We start from the raw sequence: 26,683 nt of genomic DNA, 5'->3' as shown, positions 1-26,683 counted from the left end.
CCAACAACTTAGTCATAACTTTTACCGAAAACAACAATAAGGAAATACAAATACTCGAAGACGACCAAAAACTTTTTCGTAGTAGGGGGCGCCAAAGGACGTATATTTAGTACAAAAGAACTTCCACAAGACATGAGCGCAGGCCAGAGGGTAGGTAGATAAAAACTTTATATGAAATAATAATTTACCCGACAGACAATGGGACTGTTTTGGTTCGAGTGCTATTTCCATTAAGGTCTATCTTGCATCGAACAAAATGCTAATTATATAGGGGATACAGACGGGATGGGGAAAGTTAAAGGCAGAGAGGGGGATGGGGTAAAATCAATGAGCTTTAGAAGTGAATGTTAAATGCAAATGAACTGACAACAGAAATTACAAAAGAAATTTAACTCTAAGCCGAAACTCAACTACTCTTGCAGATGTTGTAGTTATAACTCCTCTAATTTTAAAGTCGGATTTATTATAATATTCCAGAAGATGGTCAATTTGTTTTCTATTTATTTAAAATTTAGATATGTAATATTTTTAAATACCTAAGACTTTGATATGCTTTTTATTACTTTATGCTTTGTCAGCTATAAAGTTGAGCCATTCAAAGCTAGTAATACCTACAATGTGTTTTATCCTCAGTAAACTTTAAAAACAATGCGTAATACCCGCTTTTACGGCACACAGAATATGTCTGGCTGGCTAACAAGCCAGAAAGCGACAGCAGCTCAGTTAGTTAGTTAGTTGGCAATCGTCACTTACATTTATCCAGCTCAGCGTGAAATCCTCTACACTTTTCCCTCTGCCCTCTAACTTTTCGCCTTAGCCGAGTGTCATAACAATAAAAGTTCACTGCGGCAGTACAAAAATGGAAATGAAATGGATACGAAACTAAGCCAAACACACACTGTGAAAATAGTGAAACAGGGTGAAAGGCGGAGGGGTTAGACAGACAGCCACACTTGGTCGAGCTGTGCACATGGCGTATGCGTAATGAGTTCAAGGCCATGCGGAAAATTGCAAATGACTTGGACGAAGTGAAGGCGAAGAAGCCAAGTCGGGCGTTCATTAAAAGTCAATTGTTAATTGGCAACAGTGACAGTGCAACCTGCAAATGCAATTAAAAGTCAAATCAAGTTATATCAACTCGGTTGCATCCAGTTAACAAGTAAATTAATTTTTGTTTTGCCACCACATCGATTCGGTTTGAACCATTCTTCTTGGCTGAACAGCCGTAGGGCGAAACTGGAACGCAGGCAACTTGTCTTCGTCTGTTATTATTCAATTAGACAAGCTGACAATTAACGACGAGCTGGCAAATTAAATTAACAATTAGTTTTATTAAACTTGCACACACAAACACACACACTCACAAGGGAGAAAGTTCTCCAACGCGTGTCTATATGCGTGCGAGTAAAAGTTTTACATGTTCATTAACAACAACATATAGACGAAGAAGGAGCAGAACTTTGATGGAATCGTTGCCAGAGCAACCAGTTTGCTCCGAATGAATCCGAATCCTTTTGGCAGTAAAAGTTATTTGGCCCACACACTCGCATTTATCTGAGTTGCGTCAGGAACCGCAGAAAAAGCAAACATAGCCGGAAAATTTGATTAGAGAACAAAGTCGGTGGAAACGACTTTAGAGTTTTCCAGCAACTTGAGCATGAATATTTACATAGTTCCACCAGACAAATGGAAATGCTTGGTTGGACCATAAAGGCAGTTGCAAATTTGCATTGATTTAAATAAATGTTTTCATTCCCATTTTGAACTCTCAACTGCAAATATCAGGTTAGCAGACCCATTTCAATAAAATAAAACGGATAATTGAATAATATTTTTTTATTTTTTTGTTTATTAGTTAAAACTCGATTTACAATTTCATTTTATAAATTTTGAAATTGTAGCTTCAATTTATTTTAAGTAATTTAAAGCCTCCCTAAAAATATATATTTTTATTTCGCCAGAATTATTTACAATTGTTTTTGTATTTTATATTTGAAGAGATTGCTGTGGCATACAATTAAAAAAAATGTTTAGTGGAAAGTTCAGCTGATAAAGTTTAGACAAATATCATGATAAATGAATGTAAATAGTTTTACATTTTTAAATTTTAAGGGCGCATAAAAAATTAAATTAGCGCACTCGAAAAAGGGCCTTAGACCTAACGCACAGTTCTTTTGAAAAACTTTAAAGAAGAGCAGCCTCGTAAGAAGTGCCCAGGGAACGGCTAAACCAAATCAACTCAATCAGACCGGGCCATCAGATAAATTACGGACACTAATTGGGTATTTATAGTCGGAACAAACATCCACGACAGACGAACACGAGGGGCGGCGTGGGTTGTGATTGTGGCCCAGGGCTCTTGGCGCTTGAGGAGTGGCAGGCAAACAAGTCGAAAACACGGCCGAGAGACAGACAAACAGAAATGGCAACGCATAAAATGCGCCATTAGCATTGAGGGGCACTAAAGGGTTGTGCAGACATCATCAAGTCAGCGGGAAGTGGGTGCCGTCGGGGGGAGGGGGTGGTGACCTCGAGCGGAAATTCTGCAGCGGATGTGCCCCGAACTATTTGAAATAATCCTCAACGCCCACTGGGGCGTAACGGCTTTGCAGGCCTACCTTCTGTTTGCCTTTGCTTACACTTTTTGGTTCGCTTTTTTTCTTTTTTTTTTTTTGGGCTGCCGACAACCTTGAACTTTATTTACTTTTCGTATATGCATGGCGACATTTTTATTTGTTTTATGACAACAAGGTCGCTGAGCCAAGCCACAGTTCGTTCCCTTTCCCTTTTGGGCTATTTAAGTTAACCCTACGGGAATTGAGGCTGTGCGGAAAACGAGAAAGGTCCTTTGCCGGGGTGGGCACACCAATGCCTTTGGGGCTTTTCTGCACTTTAAGGATCTTTAAACAAGTCGAGAGAAATGCTAATAGCGACTAATCACTGCATATGTAACGGATACATCAGTATCGGCAATCTGGTTTCCGATGGCGCTGACACTTTGTCGATGGTATCAATCATTCTGCCTCAAATCAAATGGAATTCAATAGCCGGAATGTGACTTGTGGGCAAATATTGTCATTGGCATTCGGCGATTGTCTAACCATCTAAATAATTGTTTACATCTGCACAATGGAAAGGGCCACCAAACAAAAGACGCGGCTTGGTGTTTCCAGGATCTACGACCCATTCCCAATGCATTCGGATATAAACTGTAGCACGTTCTACTTCTCATGAACTATTATATACACTTCGAAATAGCATAAGTGTGTATGTTTTTATAATATTCTGCTATGGAAATGCTACTTACTTTGAAAATAACCTACAAGTAATTATCAAAATTTGAGTCAAACAAACCTTTTTGTTTATTAATTTTAAATGTTATATATCGTTTTTTTTATTACATTGATATTAAATATTTATTAAAAGTGATATTAATATTTTTAAAATCAAACATACTTTTTATTTAGCTAAAAAAGGTTTCGTTTTGTCAATTTTTTGAAGTGTAGCTAACAACACTATTATCTAAGTGTTGGGTTGCCTGGCTGCATTGTTTCTATTTATTTGCACACACATCCAGATATAGGCATCTCAGTATGGATGTGTGCTAAGGTCGTTGAGGCTTTGTTCGGCTGGCGCTGGCTTTTTGACTTTTGTCGACCATATTTATACACATTTTTATTTCTATTTCTATTTATTTCAATGCTTTCATTGTTGCCACGCCCCTTTCCCGCCGCCCACCGCTTGTTTGTTTGCTGAGCTCGGGCAAAGTGCGAATTTGTTTTGCTGCTAAATGGCACAAGGCTCTGGGGAAATGCGTCAAAATGTTGTCGAGTGCCGGCCTGTTGGGGAAAAGGCTACAAAACCAAAAGGCGAACATCAGGCTTCGAGCATTATTTCAAAATGAGAGCGAAAGTGCGGGAAAGGCGGCAAGAAGGTCAAGCCTCCGTAAGCATTTGGGTGTGAAGGCCTCTATGTGGGTGGCCCCACGCGAGTGTGTGTTTAAGGGAAAACTTAAAGTAAATATCGGCTGATTTTTCAGTATCGATGCCAGGCACGTAGCCATCCAAGGCGCAGCTCCTTAATGAAGCTGCGAGTTCAGTGATGCGCGCATTTATGAGTGCTTTTCCGGGGAGCGGAAAGTGTGCAAATAGGTGACCTTGTATCCAAGGCATATAAGTCAATAAATGCTGGCTGGGCAAACTAAATTTTAAAGGAGACCTAAAGATAAATTTAAGATGAAAGCATCGAAAGGGGAAGAAAATTGAACTCGTTCATATAAATAAGATTACACAACCCTTAACAAGAAACATGTGTCACTCTTATGAAAAATTAACAACATTCTTTAGACAATATTGAAACAATTATTGAAGCCACTCTGAAAAAGTTGTAAAATAATATAATAAATCCAGAAATAAACACATTCAGTTAATCAAATCTTAATGCCCTTGTGAGGTATTAAATGCAAGTGAATATAATTGGTAGGGAGCTGAATAAAATCTAATTAGCTTTGACCTCTCTTAAGCTGTGCCTTTCAGTCTCTAATTTGCTCATGTTTCCTCTTAATAACGACCTTTTCCTGCCAATTGCAGCACCAAATCATCCAGCACAACCAGCGAGCGGGCGTGATTGTCAGCAGCGGAGATCTGGCGCTCCAGGGAGTCACTCGTCACCAGGCGGGTAACTACACCTGCACCGCCTCGAATGTGGAGGGCGATGGAGACTCCAATGTGGTCGAGCTGAAAGTGATGTGTGAGTATCGCGATTAGTGGATGTTTGCGGGATATGTTGATTTGTGGCTCCTCAGCACACACACACACACACACACACACACCCCCATTGTGTGCCGCGTATTGTGTTGGCTGACCCATAAAAACGCTATCGAACGGCTGAGTTCGGGCCATTAACGAATGCTGCGGCGAAGGCTTAAATAGAAAATCGAATTCTGGTCCAAAACCACCCACTGAAATCCTTCTTCGGTTTCAGAGCTCCTGCTGCTGCTGTTTGGTTTCTCGAGTGGACCTTTGACACACAAAAACGAGCATTATTGAGTGTTCGAGTATGGCCAGAGATGAGGATGAATGGCGAGAAGCGGTGAATCCGGGGTTCAACGGGGAACTCCCGGCATTGTGCGCTCGTGCGGGCCTCTTGCAGTTTTATTGCGTATACGCCCCATTATTGTGCGCTGCTTGAATGCTCCTTTGTGTGCCGCTGAGCTGTGTACAGCTCGAAAGGGAGTATAGTGTATTCACAAGCAGCAATCTCTCACTTTGAACTTTCTCTGGCTTGGCGCCAACCTGGATAGTTTGGAATTTAAGCAACCGTATCTAACTAATTATGGAATATCCGATTCAGTATAGTAGACTCAATAGTCATAGTAATAAATATTTTGTGATAATACCAACTATTTAGGTATTTGAACTGTTTTTTTGCTTAATTTCTTCTTTTTCTTTTTTATTTAGACGACCAAATTTAATACATAAAATGAGATAAAGGGTATACAAAAATCATTTTCCCCAACTATATTTTTCAAACTGTTTGGGTGCTCAACTTAAATTTGTTGCGAAGCCTTCCCTTCTTGAAAGACAGGACCGCAAATCTTCTGCTCAATTTGTGCAGGATTCCTGAACTTGGTCCTGTCTCGAGTCAAACTTTGGTTAATTAGTTTGCCTTTTTCGAGCAATTTAGCAGGCCAGAGATCCTTCTATTCATTTTCGCCAGCAGGACCTTTAACCACTTTGTCTGTTGTTGTGGCCTTATGCCTTGGTTTTTTCCGGTGCCATTTCCCTTTTATCACTTCCACTGCTATTTTTTGTTCTTTGCTGGCCGGGTTTTTGTTTTAAAAAGAGCTTCCGCTGGCCACAAAACTCCGTGTCCAACTGGCAACTGTGTATTCCCCCGCTTCCCGAGCTTTGTTAAAAATTTGTTTACGGCTTGCCCAGCTTGGCATGCAATATCGACAGTTGTCAAATGGCACAATAAATTCGCCACTTGCAACTTTCGCAAGTTTCGTGGCTGGGACAAGAGACAGTTGAAAGATTTTCCCCGGCGAAGGATTAGAAAATTGAATATTCCCTGGCCTGCTCAACTCGGCTTTTCCTTGCATTTCTCGTCGCTTCTGCTAAAAGTTTTCGCTGGCAAAAGTTGTTCTTTTATTCAGGTCTTCGTTTTGTAGTTTTATAAAACTAAATGAATTTTGAACTGAAGAATGCAAAAAGGTTTTACTTGGTAAGAAGCAGTTTTTAAAGACAAATCCATGTTTTTTTTGTTGTTTTTTTTAAATTTTGTCTGTTGCTAAAAAGTTAATTTTTTATAATTCCCAATTTTAAAGGGTTTTTATTATTTTGAAACCGTATTTATTGGCGTAGGGTACTGTGGTATATTGGCGTAGAGGTAACTGTGGTATATTCTAAAGGTCACGGATTTTAATAGCTATTGGTTTAAAGTTTATTTAACCTTAAAGATGCGCAAAGGTAATTTAGCCCTTCGAAAGTAGCCCTCTAAGCCGTTTCTTATTGATCCACCCGTTTCGGCTCTGTTAGTTTGCTGCTTGAATGGACAACAATGGCGCTGGGGCAGCCACACAAAAGGGTGAACTTTCCTACTTGGGACTTTTGAGCCTGTAAGAGGCAGAGGGTGAAACAAAGAATCCTTCGTCCAGAGTTTGATGCGATTATTGATTCCAGCTGCAGATGCAAACAGCAGAATGCACTACAGCCAACTTTCTTTTGATCTCCGCACTCACCGTCTGTTTTCCCTGATTCCGCCCTACAGATAAGCCAATTTGCCGACCCGATCAAAAGAAAATCTATGGAGTGGCGCGGAACGAGGCGGCCGAAATCGTTTGCGAAGTGGATGCCTTTCCGCCGCCGGAGAACTTCAAGTGGTCCTTCAACAACACGGCGGAGACCTTCGACATGCCGCAGAGTGGTTTCCGGCCCCATTCCGCCCAGGGCTCCACCCTCACCTACACGCCCGTCAAGGTAAGTCCCGAAAGTCCGGAAAGTCGCCTGAGAACCGACAAATGTCAACGGCATTGCGGTCCGCAGATGCGTGACCCGGTCGTCATGTTAAATGCTAAGCACGTCAGACACTCGGTTCAATCCTGGTGGTTCAAAGTAACATGCGGCGCACTGATCAATTTTTCATATTTCATATTTCGCTGCGCTCGCCTTTAATTATACCCTTGCAGAGGGTATTATAATTTTGGTCAAAAGTGTGCAACGCAGTGAAGGAGACATCTCCGACCCTATAAAGTATATATATTCTTGATCAGGATCACCTCCTGAGTTGATATAGCCATGTCCGTCTGTCCGTCTGTCCGTCTGTCCGTCTGTCCGTCTGTCCGTCTGTCCGTCTGTCTGTCCGTCTGTCTGTTTCTACGCGAACTAGTCTCTCAGTTTTAAAGATATCGAACTGAAACTTTGCACACACCCTTCTTTCCTTTGCACGCAGTATATAAGTCGGAACGGCCGGGATCGGACGACTATATCCTATAGCTGTCATATAACTGAACGATCGGAAATGCCATAACTTTGGTGTTTGTAAAGTTAGGAAGTTGAGATTTTCAATAGGTTTTATTTTTGGCCAATCAATCTGACCTACCGAATTTCATGAGAATCGGCCGACTATATCTTATAGCTGCCATATAACTGAACGATCGGAAATGCCATAACTTTGGTGTTTGTTAAGTTAGGAAGTTGAGATTTTCTATAGGTTTTATTTTTGGCCAATCAATCTGACCTACCGAATTTCATGAGAATCGGCCGACTATATCTTATAGCTGCCATATAACTGAACGATCGGAAATGCCATAACTTTGGTGTTTGTTAAGTTAGGAAGTTGGGATTTTCTATGGGTTTTATTTTTAGCCAATCAATCCTACCTATTAAATTTCATAAGGATCGGCCGACTATATCCTATAGCTGCCATATAACTGAACGATTGGAAATGCCATAACTTTGGTGTTTTTAAAGTTAGGAAGTTGGGATTTTTGATGAGTATTAAGAATGCATATGAATAATTTTGGAGAATATAATTTTCAGAGTATTCTGCAAGGGTATATCAACTTCGGCTCCGCCCGAAGTTAGCTTTTCTTTCTTGTTTTAAATTATTATTGACACCGTTTGACATTTTGAAGGCCACACCGAGGCAAAAAAGTATTGGATAAAAAGAAAGAAATTGATTCTTGATGATTTGTTTCCTAATATTGGTGTAAAATTCTGTAGGCAAAAATATTATTTATTCACACTAATTATTATGGCAAAAGTTCTTTCAATCTCTAATTTGACATTTCCTTTTTGCCTTTAAATATTTCCGGTTATCATCCTTAAAATGTTTAAACTATTACCATAAAATAAACTGAGTGTTAACCATAATAAGAGATTTCAAATAATAGTTTCTGATATAAATACTACACATTATTTCCTGCGAAAATAATTTATTGAAGAGTGTATTTATTTAACTTATGAATAATTAGTTTTAATAGTTTGTTAATACTCACATTTATGATGTAAGTCATATCCTTTTGTCTGTGAATTCCTGTGACTATTAATTTACTTTTTCAATTTTTAAATATTAACACATAATTCTGTCAGTGCACGGTGGTAACCATTGAACTCCACGGGGGTTGTCTGTTATTGAATAGCAAAAATTTTAATTAATAGGCGGGTCACATGGTTGTTGCCATTTATTTTGGCCTGTGCGCGTGTCATGTTGTCAGCCAGCAACAGGGAAAGTAAAGTGGAGCACAGTCCTTCCTGATAGAGACAAAAGCCACCCATTCGGGCCAGGCCAGCGATTTTAATTAAAAATTCTATTAGCACTGCTTTCTAATTAAAAATCGAATAGCAGTAGGGCCACCATCTCCCCATCAACAACAACATCATCACCATCGACAACAAACACCATTGAATGTCAAAGGTTATTTGGGGAAAAAAGCAAAATGCTAGCAGAGCTGGTAAAATTATTGGAAGTAAATGCCATTGACTTTAATAGTTATCATCATTGGCCAAAATGAAGAGGATAAACCTAAGCACTTTCCACCTCTCTGGCTAACGCTCTTGGCCTGGTCTCTGTCGTTTTTGGCAACATTTCCGCATTAATGGCCCCAATGGCCAACAGCAATTGCGATTGCAGCTTTCGGCGCTCCGCCCCACCAATTGGCCAAGCAAATTGGCCATCAATGAGCTGCATTCCCGTCGGATCGTTGGGATTTCGGTTTTTGCATTTGATATTCCCCATGTCAGCCTTTCGACAGCAGATGTTGCCCTAATATTCCGATATGTGTAAATTTTTACGGTCAGCTAAAACACATCGGAATTGCCAGCTATTTGCCAGTCAATAAAGTTAAAAATCAAATGTTGAGACTTAAAGTAAAGTAATGTGAAAAGGAAAAAATTAAAATCAGAATGGAAGTATTCTGTTTCTTTTAAGATTTAAATTTAATTTTTCAAAGATAACTATAAAGATTTATCTGTAAAGATTTTGTTGAAAATGAAGTTTTATAGAACCACTTTTTTCTCTGCAACATTGAATCACTTTTTGGAATCTTGAAGACCAAGGCAACTCCTGTCAGAGATTTTTATACCCTTGCAGAGGGTATTATAATTTCAGTCAAAAGTTTGCAACGCAGTGAAGGAGACATTTCCGACCCTATAAAGTATATATATTCTTGATCAGCATCACCAGGAGAGTCGATCTAGCCATGTCCGTCTGTCCGTCCGTCTGTCCGTCTGTCCGTCCGTTTCTACGCAAACTAGTCCCTCAGTTTTAAAGCTATCTGCTTGAAACTTTCCCAAAAGTTGTCTTTCTATTGCAGGTAGTATATAAGTCGGAACGAGCCGGATCGGGCCACTATATCATATAGCTGCCTTATAACTGAACGATCGGAAATGCCATAACTTTGGTGTTTTTAAAGTTAGGAAGTTGGGATTTTTTATGGGTCTTATTTTTGGCTAATCAATCCGACCTACCAAATTTCATAAGGATCGGACGACTATATCCTATAGCCGCCATATAACTGATTGATCGGAAATGCAATAGCTTTGGTGTTTGTAATGTTAGGAAATTGGCACTTTTTATGAGTATTAAGAATGCATCATATGAATAATTTTGGAGAATATAATTTATAGAATATTCTGCAAGGGTATATCAACTTCGGCTCCGCCCGAAGTTAGCTTTCCTTTCTTGTTCATGGCTAGATTTTGCCATCAGCCAGTCGGCACCTACATTTCCGCTTGACTGTCTGCCCACAAACGTGTTAAGTTTTTCGGACTGGGCTTGTGGTCGCTTGTAAGCCAACATGGCTGCCATTATGCGATGACAGTGGAGGAGCTGCAACTGGATGCTGCAAATGGCACTGGACAGAAAGGGGTTTACGAGGGGGGTGCTGAGAAGAGGCACTCAACACAGTTGTTCAAGTTGCATGGCACCCAGTTGGTTTGGTTTTGGTTTAGGGTTTGGGCTCCTCCCTTTGCTTTTTTCTAGCTGACCCAGTTTAAAATGTTGCGGCTCCTTCTGCACTTTTCCGTCCTTTACACTCTCTTTTACGTATTTTTCTTTATTTTCGTCCCCTTTTTTTTTGGGCATGCAACTAATCAAACTGGCAGCGACAACCTCAGCTAACATTTCAGCGATCAAACGAACGAAATTCGAGGCAGTCAAACGGCATTCAAATGAGTTCCGCTCACAAACACTCGTCCATCGCACTGATTGGACACACACATACAAGTACAGCCAGTCGAATCACACACACACACACCCACTCACAGACATAAATCATTTAGCTCAATTGAATATGAACAAGAAAGAAAAGCTAACTTCGGGCAGAGCCGAAGTTGATATACCCTTGCAGAATATTCTGTAAATTATATTCTCCAAAATTATTTATATGATGCATTCTTAATACTCATAAAAAATCCCAACTTCCTAACTTTAAAAACACCAAAGTTATGTCATTTCCAATCGTTCAGTTATATGGCAGCTATAGGATATAGTCGGCCGATCCTTATGAAATTTGGCAGGTCGGATTGATTGGCCAAAAATAAAACCCATAGATAATCCCAACTTCCTAACTTTACAAACACCAAAGTTATGGCATTTCCGATCAGTCAGTTATATGGCAGCTATAGGATATAGTCGTCCGATCCTTATGAAATTTGGTAAGTCAGACTGATTAGCCAAAAATAAAACCCATAGAACTTCCTAACTTGCTAACTTGAAAAACACTAAAGTTATGGCATTTCCGATCGTTCAGTTATATGGCAGCTATATGATATAGTGGCCCGATCCGGCTCGTTCCGACTTATATACTACCTGCAATAGAAAGACAACTTTTGGGAAAGTTTCAAGCAGATAGCTTTAAAACTGAGGGACTAGTTTGCGTAGAAACGGACGGACGGACAGACGGACAGACGGACAGACGGACAGACGGACGGACAGACGGACGGACAGACGGACATGGCTTGATCGACTCTCCTGGTGATGCTGATCAAGAATATATATACTTTATAGGGTCGGAAATGTCTGCTTCACTGCGTTGCAAACTTTTGACTGAAATTATAATACCCTCTGCAAGGGTATAAAAATCCCTTCCGTTCTGTTGTCATATATGCTGTTTCCGGTTTCCGCCAACCGCAGCTCAAACGTCGTTGTCGTCATCATCGTCGTCGTCACATTTTGGTTGGGATATTTTCTTTTCGTTTTTCCCCTCATTTCTTTATTTTTTTTCCTGCCTGTGCGATTTGCTCAAAGGCAGCCAACAGCTCATTAATTTTGTTTTGTGCATGGGCATTTCTCGTTCTCCATTTCCCCCAAAATTTTTTCTCGATTCCACTGCTATTTTCTATGTGTGAGCAGAGCAATTTTTGCAGGCTTTCATGTCAAGCAATTTCCGCTGCTGACATATAAATTTCTCAAATATTTCACAAAAATAAATTTCGGTCTCTTGGCTTTTTGGAGCATAGCTATTTCTGTGCTCTGTGTGAACCCCACTGCAAGAAACTCATTAAAATGTCACTTAAATGTTTAAATTTTTAATTAAAAAGCATAAATAATAACAGAAGACTTGACTGGAAACGAAATGCACAGAATGCAATGCCTAGAAGTGGCATTTTGTACGCTTTAGAGCCCTTAAATACACAGATACACATATGGAAAAATATCCAGTATACGTTGGTGTATATATATTTTATGCATTTTGTTTTCCTGTCTACGAAGGAAATTTTGCTGCTGCAACAATATTTACTTTTTTGCTGGCGCAACATTAGGACAATATAAACACAATAAAATAATCATAATAAATAGAGGGGCATAAATTCAGGGGCCCCAGGGACTAGAAATTATCAAGAATTGTCGGTCCGGGCGATGACAGTGGCAAATAGAAAAACCAGGGCGAACTGGGCATCTTGCACATTGATTATTCCTTGAAGTGCCATGCAATTGTGTGCAAGTGAGTTTCTGGTTTTGTGCTTTTCCATTATTATATTGCCGTAGCCGTAGCCTTAGCTCCTGCTTTTAGCCACTTTCCTTTCGGCCCGGTTGTGTTGATGCGCAGTGTTGGCAGCTGCCAACTTGGCGCCTTTGTGTCGACACTTTTGCCACAGAACAACAAAAACTGCAAAAGCTATTACACACTGGGCATGCACATACATACCGGTTTTAATTTTCATAAATTTGTCATAAATTTGCATAAGCGCCGTTGCTTAAAATACAACTCAAAGGATGCTGAATATTTGCAATTTATTTTCGTCTTCAAACCTCCTCATGGCAAAACAATCATGATATTCACAAAGAAAGTTTCTCAACTTAGTTTTCGATTTAATTTCAGCTGAAGACTGATAATCAGAAGAAGGAGGAGCATTCATTTAACTTAATTGTTATTTTCAATTGCCTATCGATTAAATAGAGAGCAATAATGAAATTAAAACATTAAACAAATTCAAATATTGTTTCAATTATTCACTTATATATTATTTATATGCTGTCCCTCGACTTAATTTAAATTGCAATTGTAAGTAGTTTTGCAGCTTTAAAGCTTTTAACTATATTCGTTTGGTAATTATCAGAGTCAATTTAACTTTTGTATTCGAGAAAAGCTTGTTTTCAATCAGAGTTTTTAATTCACAAGCCTACAATTAAAAGTATAATTCGATTTAATTAGTCCTTAAACACTCGATGAAAGTATCATGTTGAAAATAAATCAAGGGTAAAATAACATAAAATTTGAAAACTATATTTATGCGTAATTAATTGTATTGTATTTTATTAGTTTACTGAATAGGTAATTTTAAGTATTTTTACGGTTAACTCATTATGCCATTGATATCTAAGAGATTAGTTTAGTTTAGTGTCTCAATGTCATAATGAGCCCAAGTAAATCCCTCTTAATTTTTTATAGAATGGATGCATTAGGCCGAAAAATCAATCAGTTCTGCCAACTCACCAACTCGTTTTCTAGATGATTGGAGTTCGCATCTAAGACAGCTTGAAAACCTTACTCATTTCCCGATCTCCATAAATCTCGCCTTTTTCCCGGACAGTTGGCAAACTTTATTTTTGGTGTGCTAGCTTTTTTCATGGTTTTTCTTTTCTTGCCCTAATTAAAATGACAACCACGCCCAGTTGCGACTCGGAAAGCTAGCAAAAGCGAAGAGAGAAGGCTGAAACGCGTGCCGACTGATAAATAAGCTGCAATTTGCGTTGACATTTCGCCGTGCACCCGAAAGTGATTTCAATTTTTAATGAGTCCGGGCCGCCTGAAGTTGATTAAGTGCGTTGATTCTGGTCCCGCAGTCAACGGGAAAGGCCAAAGGTAAACACGCCCCGCAAAGATACAACGATACAAAGATACAAAGATACGCAGATACAGGCCATGAAGGCAAATCGATTGGTATGGACGTGTGCGAATGGTTGGATAGTTTGGTGGGTGTGTGTGTGTTCTTGACCGGAGACGAAGGATTTCATTAGCACAACATTTGACAAAATGCAAACAAATAAACAAGAGCTACAAACAATGGCTAAGACCGCAGGCGGCCACTTAGCACTGGGATACAATGGGATAGACAGGCATTAGGGCCATGTTAACACGACTTCCGTCCTCTCCCACATTTCTCACGGACATACCAACATACACATGTGCCATGGCCCTAAGGGTGGAGAACCACAAAATGCTTCATTTGTTTTTACTGCCAGGCATTTTTCTGTCTTTCCTTGGCCTTCCTGCATTGACATGACATGAAATTATATTAATGAAAAACTTATTGACAGCGGCAATCAATCAAGAGCAACTCTGACAACACACTGCCCGTATCCATATTGATTTAATGAATTAAGTTCACATTGATGTCGTGTGCGGCTGCTTGAATTCCATTTAAATGCGTGTCCAAGAGATGAATTCGAGTAGTGGCACTGCCAGAATATTGAGATTATAACCCATTTTATATTTTATACTTGTTTAAGAATTACTTACAAAATTGGGTTATTTTTTTTAATTTTAAATGAAATGAAATAATTAATAAACAAATGCTAATAACAAAATAAAATTAAACCTAATTGTAATCAGATCATTAAGTAAGTAAATAAAGCACTCAAAAGATTTTTGATTTGCGGGGTAACAAAAACCACAATTGCTATTATATATATAACATAAAGAATATTCCAAAACGGAACTCATATTTTCGTACGTTTCTCCATGTGTGCAATCTATTTTTAACCCACGTTCACCCTTGAGTATTGATGAAACGCTGTCTCCTCCGCATTTTCCAGGAAATGGACTTTGGCACCATCATGTGCTGGGCCGACAACAATGTGGGTCAGCAGAAGGAGCCCTGTGTGTTCCATTTGATAGCCGCTGGCAAACCGGAAGCGCCCACCAATTGCACGGTGGTCAATCAAACGTCCGACTCGCTGGAGGTTTATTGCATTGAAGGTGAGTTATATGGCCCACACACTCATACTCATACTCATACGTCAAATTGCCAGCCAATTTGTTGCCCTTTTTCATTCGGCTTGCTCTCTTTTCCTTTTTGTTTCTATAATTGCTGATGAGCCAATCAATGGCCGAAAAAGGCATTGGTCAATGGCGTGAGGAGAAGGGGGATGGCGGGGGCCGGGGGCGGTGAGTTCCGCAGGGCAAAAGGGGGAGTGGTCATGTCCTGAGACTTTCTTTGCAGCATGAGCACGAGTGTGCGATAGCCGTAACTTGTGTATGTTGAGTTTCCTGCAACGCTTTTCAGACTCATTTAAAATACATGAGCAACTTAAGTGCACTTTGGCAGCCATCTACGAGTATGTCTATCCACCCATACAGATACGGATTCGTATTCCCTCACAGACAAGCACACACACTCACACAATCGTAAAGCAGAGCCAACTTCCTTTCGTGATGCAGACACAAATAATAAAAACGCAATGAAAGCATAAAACTAGAAAGGAAACCCAGCGTATAAGGGGCAAATAATGTTGCTAAAATTTCAGTTCTAGCTTAAAATTTGTAGTAATAAATAAAATAGAAGTAGCAATGTGATGAACTGCGAGCTGAAGGAGTGCACGGCCGAAAGTTAAGCGCAAATTTTGTACATACAAAATGTTTTGGCTTGTTAGGCAACTTGCTGCCTTCCAGTTGCCGAAGAAGGAGTGCGGAAACTTTAAATACAAATTCAATTCGCATATTTTATGCGCAGCGTAAAAGTGGAAAGCGGAAGGACAGAAAAATGCCAGCAAAGCGCAAAATAAGCAGCACAAATTGCAGTCCCAGAGTTCAAAGTTCGCAGCGATAGAGTTGCACATTAGCGCAGACAGAGAAATGTCCTTGCAAATTGCAGCAGCTCCTCCGAGCTTATGATGCATTTATGCAGCCCTTGAGTGCCGAACCGGTGGCAGCGGGGGATCAGAGGGAGGGGGGAAGGGCGGGCGGATCCTGCGAAAAGGCAACGCAAATCAAAGCGTTGCATAACGAGGCGGCTGCTGCAAGAAGTGCAACAAAAAGCGCATAATAACTGCATACTTAATGGCGCTCTTTTCCCGTTACTGTTTGTTGCACCCTCCGCGTGCCACATTCCACTGTTAGTCCCTTTTTCCACTGCTTAAAGCGCTCAATGTTTTTTTACCAATTGCTGGCAATTGCAATTGTTCGGCTTACTTAATGTTGTCTCAAGTGCTTGCCCACCCCGCGTATGCGTAATGTAATTATTACGCGGTACAAAATGCAGGGGAATTCCTTCGAAATGCCTTCATTGTTGCATTTTACAAGGCTCCACGGAAATGTTGAACTTTTTAATTTTTATGATTGAAATGGAGTCTGAAGTATAGGTTAACATCTGTGCTACTATTTATATTCTTTTCTTTTGGTGGGTCTTTTGCGGTGGGTCTTTTGGATTTCGTTTGCTGAATTTTAAGTACTTTAATATATTTCGATTTAAAATGGGGAACTTGAAGTGGAAAATTTTATGATATGATTGGACTTTATTACCATTGCTTCGCATACTAAATTAAGTTTTAATGTTTTTATTTTTAACTTGTTAGCCTATTTTATTTTTATTTGGATAAATCGAAAGTTATATATTTTAATTTCTCCTTTTTTTAAAATTACTAACTTCATTACAAATAGTTCTAGCAAAGTATTTACCAATTAATACAACTTTGAAAACGATACCCTTATCAGAATTTCCCACCCCACTTTCTATTTATATAACCGCCTCAAAGCGGCCACAGTGCGTATACTTAATGACCAAACTTTAGATATCATTACGTATGCACTGCAACGATGGCTTTAAGCTGCTTCAGCTCTATATCTCTCTCCTTCCCTCAAAGCCATTGTTCGCCTTATTACCGCACCACCCCCACTTCCGCCCCTCCCGTCCACCCCTCCGGCTGCTAATTTAGTGGCTGCACATTATTATCATAGTCATCAGCATCATTAAAACTTTAACGCAAGTTGTTTAAGCACAACACAAGAGCAGCAGCATCAGGATCAGGGTAGCGCGCACAATGCGATACTTTTTATATTGCACTCTACATTAAGGCGAACGACTACTGAAATGCCACGCCCCTTAACAACCCACCACCACCCACAGCCCAACGCCGGCAGCCCTTTGGTCGTTTGTTTTTATAATAACTCAACTTTAGCTGCGGTCGACTTTAATAAGCCAGCACGCAACTTGGCCAACTCAACTCGACGTGGCCATCGCCGCAGCTCAACTCGGCTCAAACTGAACCGAACCGAACTGAACTGAACTTAACTTAAACCAACTGTGCCCGACTCGAATTGAATCCAATGTGCGCTGCTGAAGACAACTCCACATCTTTGGGGCCAAGTTCGGTTGGCTACTGCTGTTTTTTCTCGCAAAACAAAAATAAAACAAACTGACAGGGCAGCGGCAACAGCAACTAACCAAACTCATCAAGCGTCGGTTTAATATAATAAAATTTCAGTTTATAACATTTTGCTTCGCTGCCGACGATGCTGCTGCACTGAGAAAGATTTTAATTTTGTAGGAGGGAAACTTTGGCATAGAAAGTGCATTGTTGGAATATAACATTTTGGGGAAAGATATACTAAAAAGAATTTAAAAATATATTATAATATAAAAAAATATTTAGCTTCGATAGAAAACGCAAATGAATTTGAATTAATCCTATAAAAAAATTATTTTTGTCCAGTCAAACAAAAATCTGGTGCATTTTTCAGAGCTCATTAAGTAATTAAGTAGCAACAAATTTAATTAATTCTTGGTCTTGATTTTAAGCTTTTCTAAACTCTGAAATTATTTACAAATACACAATAAAGAGTGAAATTAAAATGTTCTAAGCTTACATTAGCGTTAGCACTAAAAATGAATATACTTATGAGAAAAATAAAACTGTAACAGTTTTCCATCTATTTTTCTGAGTGAGTTTTCTGCTTCTATTGCTGGCCGCTCTTGTGTTATTATTTTACTCCACTTGTGCAGCTTCATTGTTGCTGTAGCCAAGTAAATAAAATTAACCCATTACAATGAAGTTTTTTCACTCTGACAACGGAGCTGCGGCAAATTTCATTAGCTAAACGTTTTAAAGTGCGCACAAAATGGCCGCCAACGAGCAGTGGGAGTGATCCCTTGAAAGGGCACGGAAAATAAGAATGGAATAAACCCACCGAAGCACCCAACCACCCAACCACCCACCCAACCGGCTAACAATGCCGCTTTGAGGCAAAGGCCAAGCACATTCTCTTTACTCTATTTCCGTGCCCTTTTCTTTGTGCGGGCGAATTCGGGTGGCTGAAAAAGCTGGCCAGCAACAACTAAAATTCATAGCAACATATAAAACATTTTCCACAACAATTTCGCTTTGGGGCCCACGGCGTGTGCCTGTCTGAAGAAGTTGGTCGGAACCCGCCCTAAACCTTTTTACTGGACGCTGCCTTTATTACAAAATATTTTAACATTTTTCGCAAGTGTTTTAAGTCGGCTTTTGTGTCTACAATGAAGTGCCATTTGAGCTGCCAAAGCTAAGCAAAAGCAGCCGCTGAAGAAGTGGCCCAACATTAGCCTCTTACTTTTGGCCAAAACCGCTTCTACTCCCTCCTCTCAAAAGGGCAAACTCAAGTGGGTTTGGCCACTTCTTTTGTGGTGTGATTAAATGGCATTTTAAATGTAACTTTAGATTACTTAAAATACATATTTCGGTGGCAGTCGGCAAAGAGTTAGAGGGTCCTTCAATTACCAGTGAGCTCTACTCAAAGCTGAACTTGAGGGATGACCTTAAGTTGGCCTGTTCAGAGTTATACTTTATTTATTTTATTGCTTATGGTTTCAAAAGCAATTGAGGCACATGCAAATAGTACAAACTTGACATTTAAGAGGACTGTCTCTTTCATATAATTTGATATTCTAAATTTATGTTTAAGTAGTCCATTCTTTTTTTGTGATAATGCTGATGATCTGAGCCAAAAACGTTTAACTTGTTTATGTTAAAGACTTTTAATAAAGTTAGGAGGTTTTCCTGACAAATTAGTGTTTATTTGGTTATGGAATTACCTGCAATTTTATTTGTGTAACTTAGAAGGCCTAAAAGTTTTGCCCAGCAACACAATAATTTTGCTTATGATAATTCCATTTATCTGCTGTTCGTGGCATCAAAGAAATCCCGAAACAAAAGTCCTGCCCAGGCAATCGCAGTCATAAATAAATCGTTACCTTGAAGAAATCCCCGCCAAAACCATTAGCAAAGTATGAACAGAGCCGCAGTCGATTGGCAACTACTTAATATAAATAAGCCCGAAGTTCCGTCCCCTTGGCCAATGCCAATCCCAGCCAATATGCTAAGTAAGCCCCAGTTCGTGCCAAGTTATGCAATCGGTGTCTCCCTCTTTTTCGCAGGATTCGATGGCGGAATGCGGCAGTGGTTCCTCATGGAAATCTTCGATCAGCACAGTGGGCAGCTCCAGGCCAACATCAGTGCCAAGTTCGCGGCCTTGAGTGTTACGGGATTGGATGCTGGCCGCCTATTCCGCATCTACGTGTATGCCGTCAATGGACGGGGACGCAGCGATGCCATAGCCCTCGATGGATACACCCTGAAGGCGGCCGAGAAACAGACGGGTAAGTGACGATATACACCGCCGTCGATGAAGCCCATGAATTTTAATGCATTCAGATGCGTAGTACACTGCGGGAAATTAACAGTCCTTTAATGATTATAGAACCAAAAGTAGTAAATGTCTTTTCAGTTGCAAAATATCAAGATTTTTACTAAAATGTTTACACTCAACTATGGTTTACAAAATATTTTATTAAAACTATGTATTTCCGAATGATAATGATTAAAGATATTCATAATTTAAAATATAGAAAATATGAAATACAAAACAGATCTTCGCCATCACTTTTATTGTATTATATTTTATTTCATTATATTGTATTAAAATACATTTTTATAAGACAGCTTACATTTTTACGAACTATAGCAGAAATCAAGAAATCTTAAAAGAAGAAAATTTAATTTTAAGTTAGCTTGCATAGTTATTTTATTTGTTTAACTTTCAGGAACCGACAGCTTTATAAACACCTTTTTCTCAAAGTGAATCTTATTTTTTATGAATTTTTTATGCTAATACTGTAGAATTACGCTCTCTTTCGCTTAAAACGAAACGAATTGCATAACTTTGCATTTCGCTTGGACCTGTCGAAAGCCTCTGTATCAGTTTCGCACCAAAGATGGCCCAGGGTTTTATGATTATTATGCCACCTCGCAATTTAATTACGCTAAACTGCTCAATGAATTGTAAATTCTGCGACTCAAAACTTTTGCCTGCAGTTTGGGGACAGTAAACGCCAAATTTTATGCAGCCTTCCCCCACAAAGTAGCGCAAAAAATCTGAAATGATTAGCATTAATGAATTGGGGTTGGAAGAATGCGGAAGGCGAGTTTCTTTATCGAGGGTAAGGGGTCTAAACGAAAAAGGAAATTGTAATGCTAATTAGCCAAAGGAAGAGCTGACAAGAATTTTATTTTCATTTTTGTACATTTCCCTTTTGAGGGCGGCTAGGAAGACGAAAAGCAGGAAGAGAATCTGAGAGGGACAGTCACATTTTGTGTAAACAACTTGAGCCGACATTTCAATTTTTCATAAAGTCAGTCGGAGCAATGGCGACGGGGAAAAGTGCAAAGCAAATAGCAAACAGCAGGAAAACCAGGCGGAGATGGAAATCAGAAAAGAAAATTGTCTTGGCAAAAAGTCAAAGAGTGGATGCTCTGAGCAAAGGTTAAGCTTGATTATGATCAGCATTTCTCGAGGATTCAAATGCTCAAAGGAAAGAATAACTCCACTTGTTGGACCACAGAGCAAAAATCTGATTTAGGAAATAAAATACGTAAGTAAGTTTAAGGAATATAAGGTACAAGTCTGAACGAAAAGCGTTGAAAGGTTATTCAGAAAACAAAAAATAATAAGTAAGTTTAAGGAATATAAGATACCAGTCTGAACAGAAAGAACATTTCAAAAGGCCTTTTAGCAAGGCAAAGATTTTTAATAAAGAATAGTTATGAACCTAAATCATGTCGGAAATATAACAATCAATATGATTTGTACTATAGAATAGTTTTTAATTTGTAAATACAATTTTTAAAATATTTCTATATGAGTTTTAAAATATATTGTTGACTTAAAAACACTTTTAAATGTAGTACAATTTTGATTTAAAAGTATTTATTTAAAAGTAGCCAGTAAAAAATATATGAAAATTAACAATGACAAAAGAATTCTTTTTTAATAATTTTTCGAATCTTTTTCTTAATTTATATTTGCAGTCGCCTTGACCTCGTACAAGGGCAGTGCCCAGAGTCCGGACAACTTCGAGCTGACTCCGATCCTGTCGATTGGCATCTTCGTGGGCATCCTGGTGGCCATCGTGTGCATCGGGATTGGAACTATTGCCGCACTGAAGCTGCGCTCGCACAAACATCAGCAGCAGCAGAAATTCGTACATCCGAATGCGAAATTCTCACGTCCGGGCAATTTGCAAATTAAGGACAAAATCTCATTGCCATTGAGTCACTCCGAGGAGATGTACGACGAGAAGAATCCCGATGTTGTGCCCTACAATGAGGGTAAGTTCCGGGGCTCCAATCCTCCAAGCCCTAAGCCCTTGTACTCTTCCTTTCGGTGTCCCCTTCAAGATAAATGGTGTCTGCCCGGGCTTCTGTTCACAATTTATGGACGCTGGCTTGAGGCTTCCCTTTATGCAAATGCATTTGACAGGCCGTCCGGCTCATGCAGGCAAAACAAACAGGACGGTCTTGGCGTCCTCAAGAGTTGGCTGCATTTTTGTGCCAGTGCTGAAATATTTAAATGACAGCTAATTGCTGTCAGGTCCTCGCCGGTTAGCTTGTTTGCTCGTGTGTCTGCAGTCGAGGGCCTTAAAGACCCTTTTAAACGTGAAATGGGGAGAGTTTGGCCAAAGCAGCAGCAATTTCACTCACTGCACGTGCTCGCTTGATTAATGGCAATCAAGAAATCAAGCGACGGCCCAAAGCAGAAGCAACTCCAGCACAGCACAACAATTTAATCAATTTTCCAAACGTAAAGCAATTTCATGGCCAAAGAAAATATAAAAAAAAAAAGTAAGCGAAAAGCCAAGGAAGCTGGCGAAGGGAAAATTGGGCAGGAAGAAAACTTGTTGCAAAAAATCACCAAAAGATTTGAGGGCGACGGCCGGGGCCAGAAACTTTTGCCTTGCTACTTAACAACAAAAAACAGAAACGACGAAGGCCAGCCCAAAACTTTTCGAACTAACTAAGCGTTCTCCATTCTGTTTCTTTCCCATCCCCCAAACATTTCCACCCAGTTGATGGTGAATATAAACAAAAATCAGCAACTCAAACGCCATCGGGACATCTTTCGACGACCAGCGAGGTGGAAATCAGCTGCAAGCCGGGCTCAACTTCCGGCACCGGAATCGTACCGGCCAACTCGGCGGACAGTGGCACCTATCAGAGCAGCAAGGTGAGTCAGTCGGCCGGCCAAACTTTTGGCCACCGAAAAGTTTTAATTACAGTCGAACTACTCTATGACGAACTCCCCCGAGTGCCGGCAACATTGCCATGACAAATGCTTTGATTTGATGTCGCAAATTTCTTGCGAAAATCCAAATGCTCTTGAAAACAATTTGGGCCAGATTAGAAAATAAACTTGTGATTATAGCCCCCGTTGGAAAACAGTTTCACCTTGGGGAAGGATGCTCCCTTCAAGGAGTTAACTTAGCTGTAGCCCCTGTTATTTCCAAGAAGACCAAATTGGTTGTTTTTAAAAGTAATTGAAATTTTTGTTGCCTCTAATTAGCTTGACAAATGCCTTGATTTGGGTTACGCATTTCCTAGAAATACCAGCAAAGGCCTTTGATAGCAATTTGATTAAATCAGGGAAAATATAAGACAAGAACAACATTTTTATTTGCAGATTACAAAGTTCAGTAAAACAAATGATTTAAGAAATAAAATTAAGCGTACATTTTTTCATCTAGCTTATGGATTGAATTATATAGTTGCATAGCTTCTTTTTTAAAGTTTCTTTTTATTTTATTTAAGTTATTTTCCTCTTATTAAATTTTTAAATTTTTTTCAGAAGTTTTAAATTAGTGAAGTTTAATAATTGTATAAGTTTCTGAGACGTTTCCTAACTTCCGTCCTTAGCTTAAGAAGCTTGTTAAGCTGTAAACATTAATTAGATAGTTTTTAAATCCTATTTTGTTTGCTGATTTCTCTAGCGTTGTTTCGACTGTACACTTTCATCCAATATTTTTTATGTCCCCAAGCTCCGGAAATTCCCCGATGACAGTTTATTAAATCCATGGCCATTTTCTCCCCCTTCAGGACGATGAGCTGCACTACGCGGAGTTGTCGCTGACCAACATGCCGTCCGGCAGCAGTGGCGCCTCGAAGAAGGGCCAGCCGGTAGGGGTGGTGCAGCAACAGCAGCAGCAGCAGGTGCAGCAGGGGCAGCACCCCCACCCCCTGATGGGTGGCACCTTGCCGCACGGGTCGAGTATGAGGAAGCTGCTGCCCACGATTCCGGCGACGGCGACGCTGCAGCGCCACAAGCCGAATGCGGGCGGAATGCAGCATCCGCACCAGCACGCTCCGCCGCCCACGTACGACTACGATTACTTTGAGGAGCCGACGATATACGCGCAAATCGATGCGTACAAGACGATGCAGGTGGACACCACAGGTGCAGGAGCAGCAGGAGGTGGATCGGGGGTGTCGGGGGCCGGGGCATGCATCTCCTCGCCCGGATCGCATGGCACCCCCTCGACCGTTTCGCCCGGCACCGTGCAGATGTACACCCTGCCCCAGCATCCCGGTGGCTACCACACTCTGCCACACAATCACCATGCAGCAGGAGGAGGAGCAGGTGGTCCCCAGAACTCCGCTTCGATGATGCAAATGATGCAGCAGCAGTTGCACCACCATCCCGCGCCCAACATGCCGCCCTCCTACCAGCAGCACCAGCAGAATCAGCAGCATCAGATGGCCCACGGCCAGATGCTGGTCTCGAGCAACAGCAGCGGATTGGCCTCCACCACGGCGGCTGTGGCCAGTCCCAGTAGTTCGCTCTCGGGACTTTCGGGCGTGGGCAAGTCCTATTCGCGCGAAATCGTCACCGTTCGCACCCCGCTCATGTATTCGCAGCAGGAGAGCTGCGTCTAAGGACTCCCAGGCAGGGATGACCCATGCCCCCATGCCCCCAAAACACACGCCCCAAAACATACCCGATTTTCTAGTCATGTAAGTCCTGAGCTCTTCGTGGTTGGTGTCTAGGCTAAGTGTTGCCAAAACGAATTGAATTAAATAACAGCATTCAAGAGAATTGAGGCGAATCGTTTGTGTGCTCGTGGAGGAACTGATTATTTTTAAATGCAAAGGCTTGACACACGGCTGTCACATAAAGAAATTGTTCTTCTAAAAAGGAAATAGAAAATGTTTTTTATCTTTCCACAAATTTAATTTGGATAATTGTTTAATAAATTCCTTGACAGACATTTCTACATTACAAAATTAATTTTCTGTGGCGATCCTATTCTAGTTTTGCCAAACTCCCTATTTGAAACCATCCGACTGAACAATCACTTATCAAAAACGATTGATTTTTATTACAATAGAAACTTAATTCGAAAAATAATCAATGTATGAAAAAATAATTTTTTAACCTGCAACTTTTTTATAATATGACAAGAACGGACTATTGTTGTTAAGCCTAATTTTAAAATTAGATCAAAAAATCAATTCATGCAACTGTAGTAATAATAAATCAAAATCGATTCCAAAAAATAGGACGAAAAGAAGATTTGGTATTTATTATTTGTAGCACTTCTAATATAAATGGCAAAATGTTCAAAAGCAGTCAGGAAAATTTTATTTTTGGTCTCTTTTGAACAATTAGAACAAGAAAATGGCGCAGCAAAAGAAGAATGTTCCTTCCTTACAGTAAGTACTCAGATGGACACACAGTCTATGCAATATTTTTTCAAGAGATTCCTTCACACATACGAGAACTATGAATTAACTTTCCAAGGAGACTTTGTAAATGTTTGTAAATGCAAGCTGGCGAGCAAAGAGCAGCGATTTCTAGCAATTAGGCTCAAAGATCACATACATTTAGTACATATTAAGTAAGTATATCCTTGATATAATAGACTTAAAGCTCACTCTCACTCAACCAAAGATAGGCGAGCAATGCGAATGGGCAACTTCTTGGCAATTATATTGAAAATAAATTAAATTATTCGAATCTATGGTAAACAATATAAATAAAAGAACACCTACACACAAACACAAGCAAATTAGCTGCAATTAGCTTAGCATAAATGAATACTAAGTATTAATGTGTAAATAGCAAAATCGTAAATCAAATTTATTTTACAAAACCCAAAAGCAAATCAAACAGAAACGCTGCAAACTAATGAATGTAAATTAGTTGCACATTCGATTCGAAAAACTCCAAAAGACTATAAATAACAAAAAGAAAACAAAACAAGGACCTATCGTTGGTATGTAAACTTTGAAAACGAAAAAATAACAAAGCCAGAAAAAGAAAAACAAAGGGAATAATTGTTGTTTGTAAATTGCATTTATATATCAATTTGTATTTTTTCTCTTCAATGTATAAATCAATGTTTAAACTGTGAAAATATATAAATATAACAAAATAAATGCACCTTGTAAATTATTGTTACATTTTAATATTTGTGTTTGATAAATGGAAAAGTGAACACACAAACAAAACGAAAAGCTATACTCCTTTAAAGTATGAATGAAACAAAATGTTGAGCTGTAATTGTAATAGACAAGAATTATGGGCAAGCATGGCAAATGCAATTTCCATTCCAAGCTAGTTAAGAGGAAAAGAGCAAAAAATAATTAAAAAACAAGTGATTTCTCTTACATCAATTAGAATAAAATACAAAGAAACGTAAATATATAGGTCGGTCATCATCTGCGTATATTTCTGCATGTAAGTGTTCCAACCAATATGAATCTAAACTAAGTGTAGCTAATTTAACATCTAAACGAAGTCATAAAAAATAATTGTAAAATATATTAATGATTTAGTTTAAAGCAAGACATATACTCTACAAATGAATTATGAATGTATGTTACGATTAAGCACTCAAAAAGATATGGAAAATACCCCTCCCCTATCCCAATAAATACAAGGAATACAATAATAACTTGAGACACAAGAAACAAACTGAACAGCAAACAACTGAATGAACTCAACCAAATAAATCCATACAAAATTTCAATGAAAAGCCAAGCATTTTCATTCTTTGAGAGCGGGTTTCCAGATTTTTTAGATCTCAGATGTCTATCCCGGTTGTATTATCCCTTTTCAGTCAGCGATGAGGACTCAAAAGGAGTCTCGGCCCATTAGCGACAAGGCTTTCACTGCTGCAATGTTGCAACAATTTTAATGCACACACAAATACAGAGAGAGAAAAACATTCCAAGTCCAATCCCAGCCTTACTCTGTTAGAAAAAAATAGTGAGACCATTTTAATATGCAGAAAAAACTCATTAATATTTAGTTGAATTTAAAAGTTAATGCTATTTTTGATATTCTTCATTAATGGCATAATAATTTTCTTTGTGTAGAAAGACACACACAGGCGGACATAAATTGACAATGCAATGTCGTTGGCGTCTT

At 39.5% G+C, this 26,683-nt stretch overlaps 1 protein-coding gene across 3 annotated transcripts in view; it reads left to right on the top strand.

Annotated features, from left to right (window-relative positions):
* The window catches only part of LOC108052459 (hemicentin-1), an 85,496-nt gene extending 59,218 nt beyond the window's left edge, over positions 1-26,278 (top strand). For all 3 annotated transcript variants that reach the window (XM_044459103.1, XM_044459102.1, XM_044459101.1), the window contains exons 11-17: positions 4,590-4,749; positions 6,772-6,980; positions 14,764-14,926; positions 19,359-19,580; positions 21,289-21,588; positions 22,326-22,483; positions 23,350-26,278. In XM_044459103.1, coding sequence (XP_044315038.1) covers positions 4,590-4,749; positions 6,772-6,980; positions 14,764-14,926; positions 19,359-19,580; positions 21,289-21,588; positions 22,326-22,483; positions 23,350-24,186 — 2,049 coding nt within the window. In that variant the 3' untranslated portion in view covers positions 24,187-26,278. The remainder of the gene's footprint in view (positions 1-4,589; positions 4,750-6,771; positions 6,981-14,763; positions 14,927-19,358; positions 19,581-21,288; positions 21,589-22,325; positions 22,484-23,349) is intronic.
* The last annotated feature ends 405 nt before the right edge of the window (positions 26,279-26,683 follow it).

This window comes from Drosophila rhopaloa, unplaced genomic scaffold, assembly GCF_018152115.1.
Source record: "Drosophila rhopaloa isolate 14029-0021.01 unplaced genomic scaffold, ASM1815211v1 contig_178, whole genome shotgun sequence".
In the NCBI taxonomy this organism is placed as follows: Eukaryota; Metazoa; Arthropoda; class Insecta; order Diptera; family Drosophilidae; genus Drosophila; species Drosophila rhopaloa.
The sequence above is the reverse complement of the archived record's forward strand: the minus strand, read 5'-3'. Positions and strand labels throughout refer to the sequence as shown.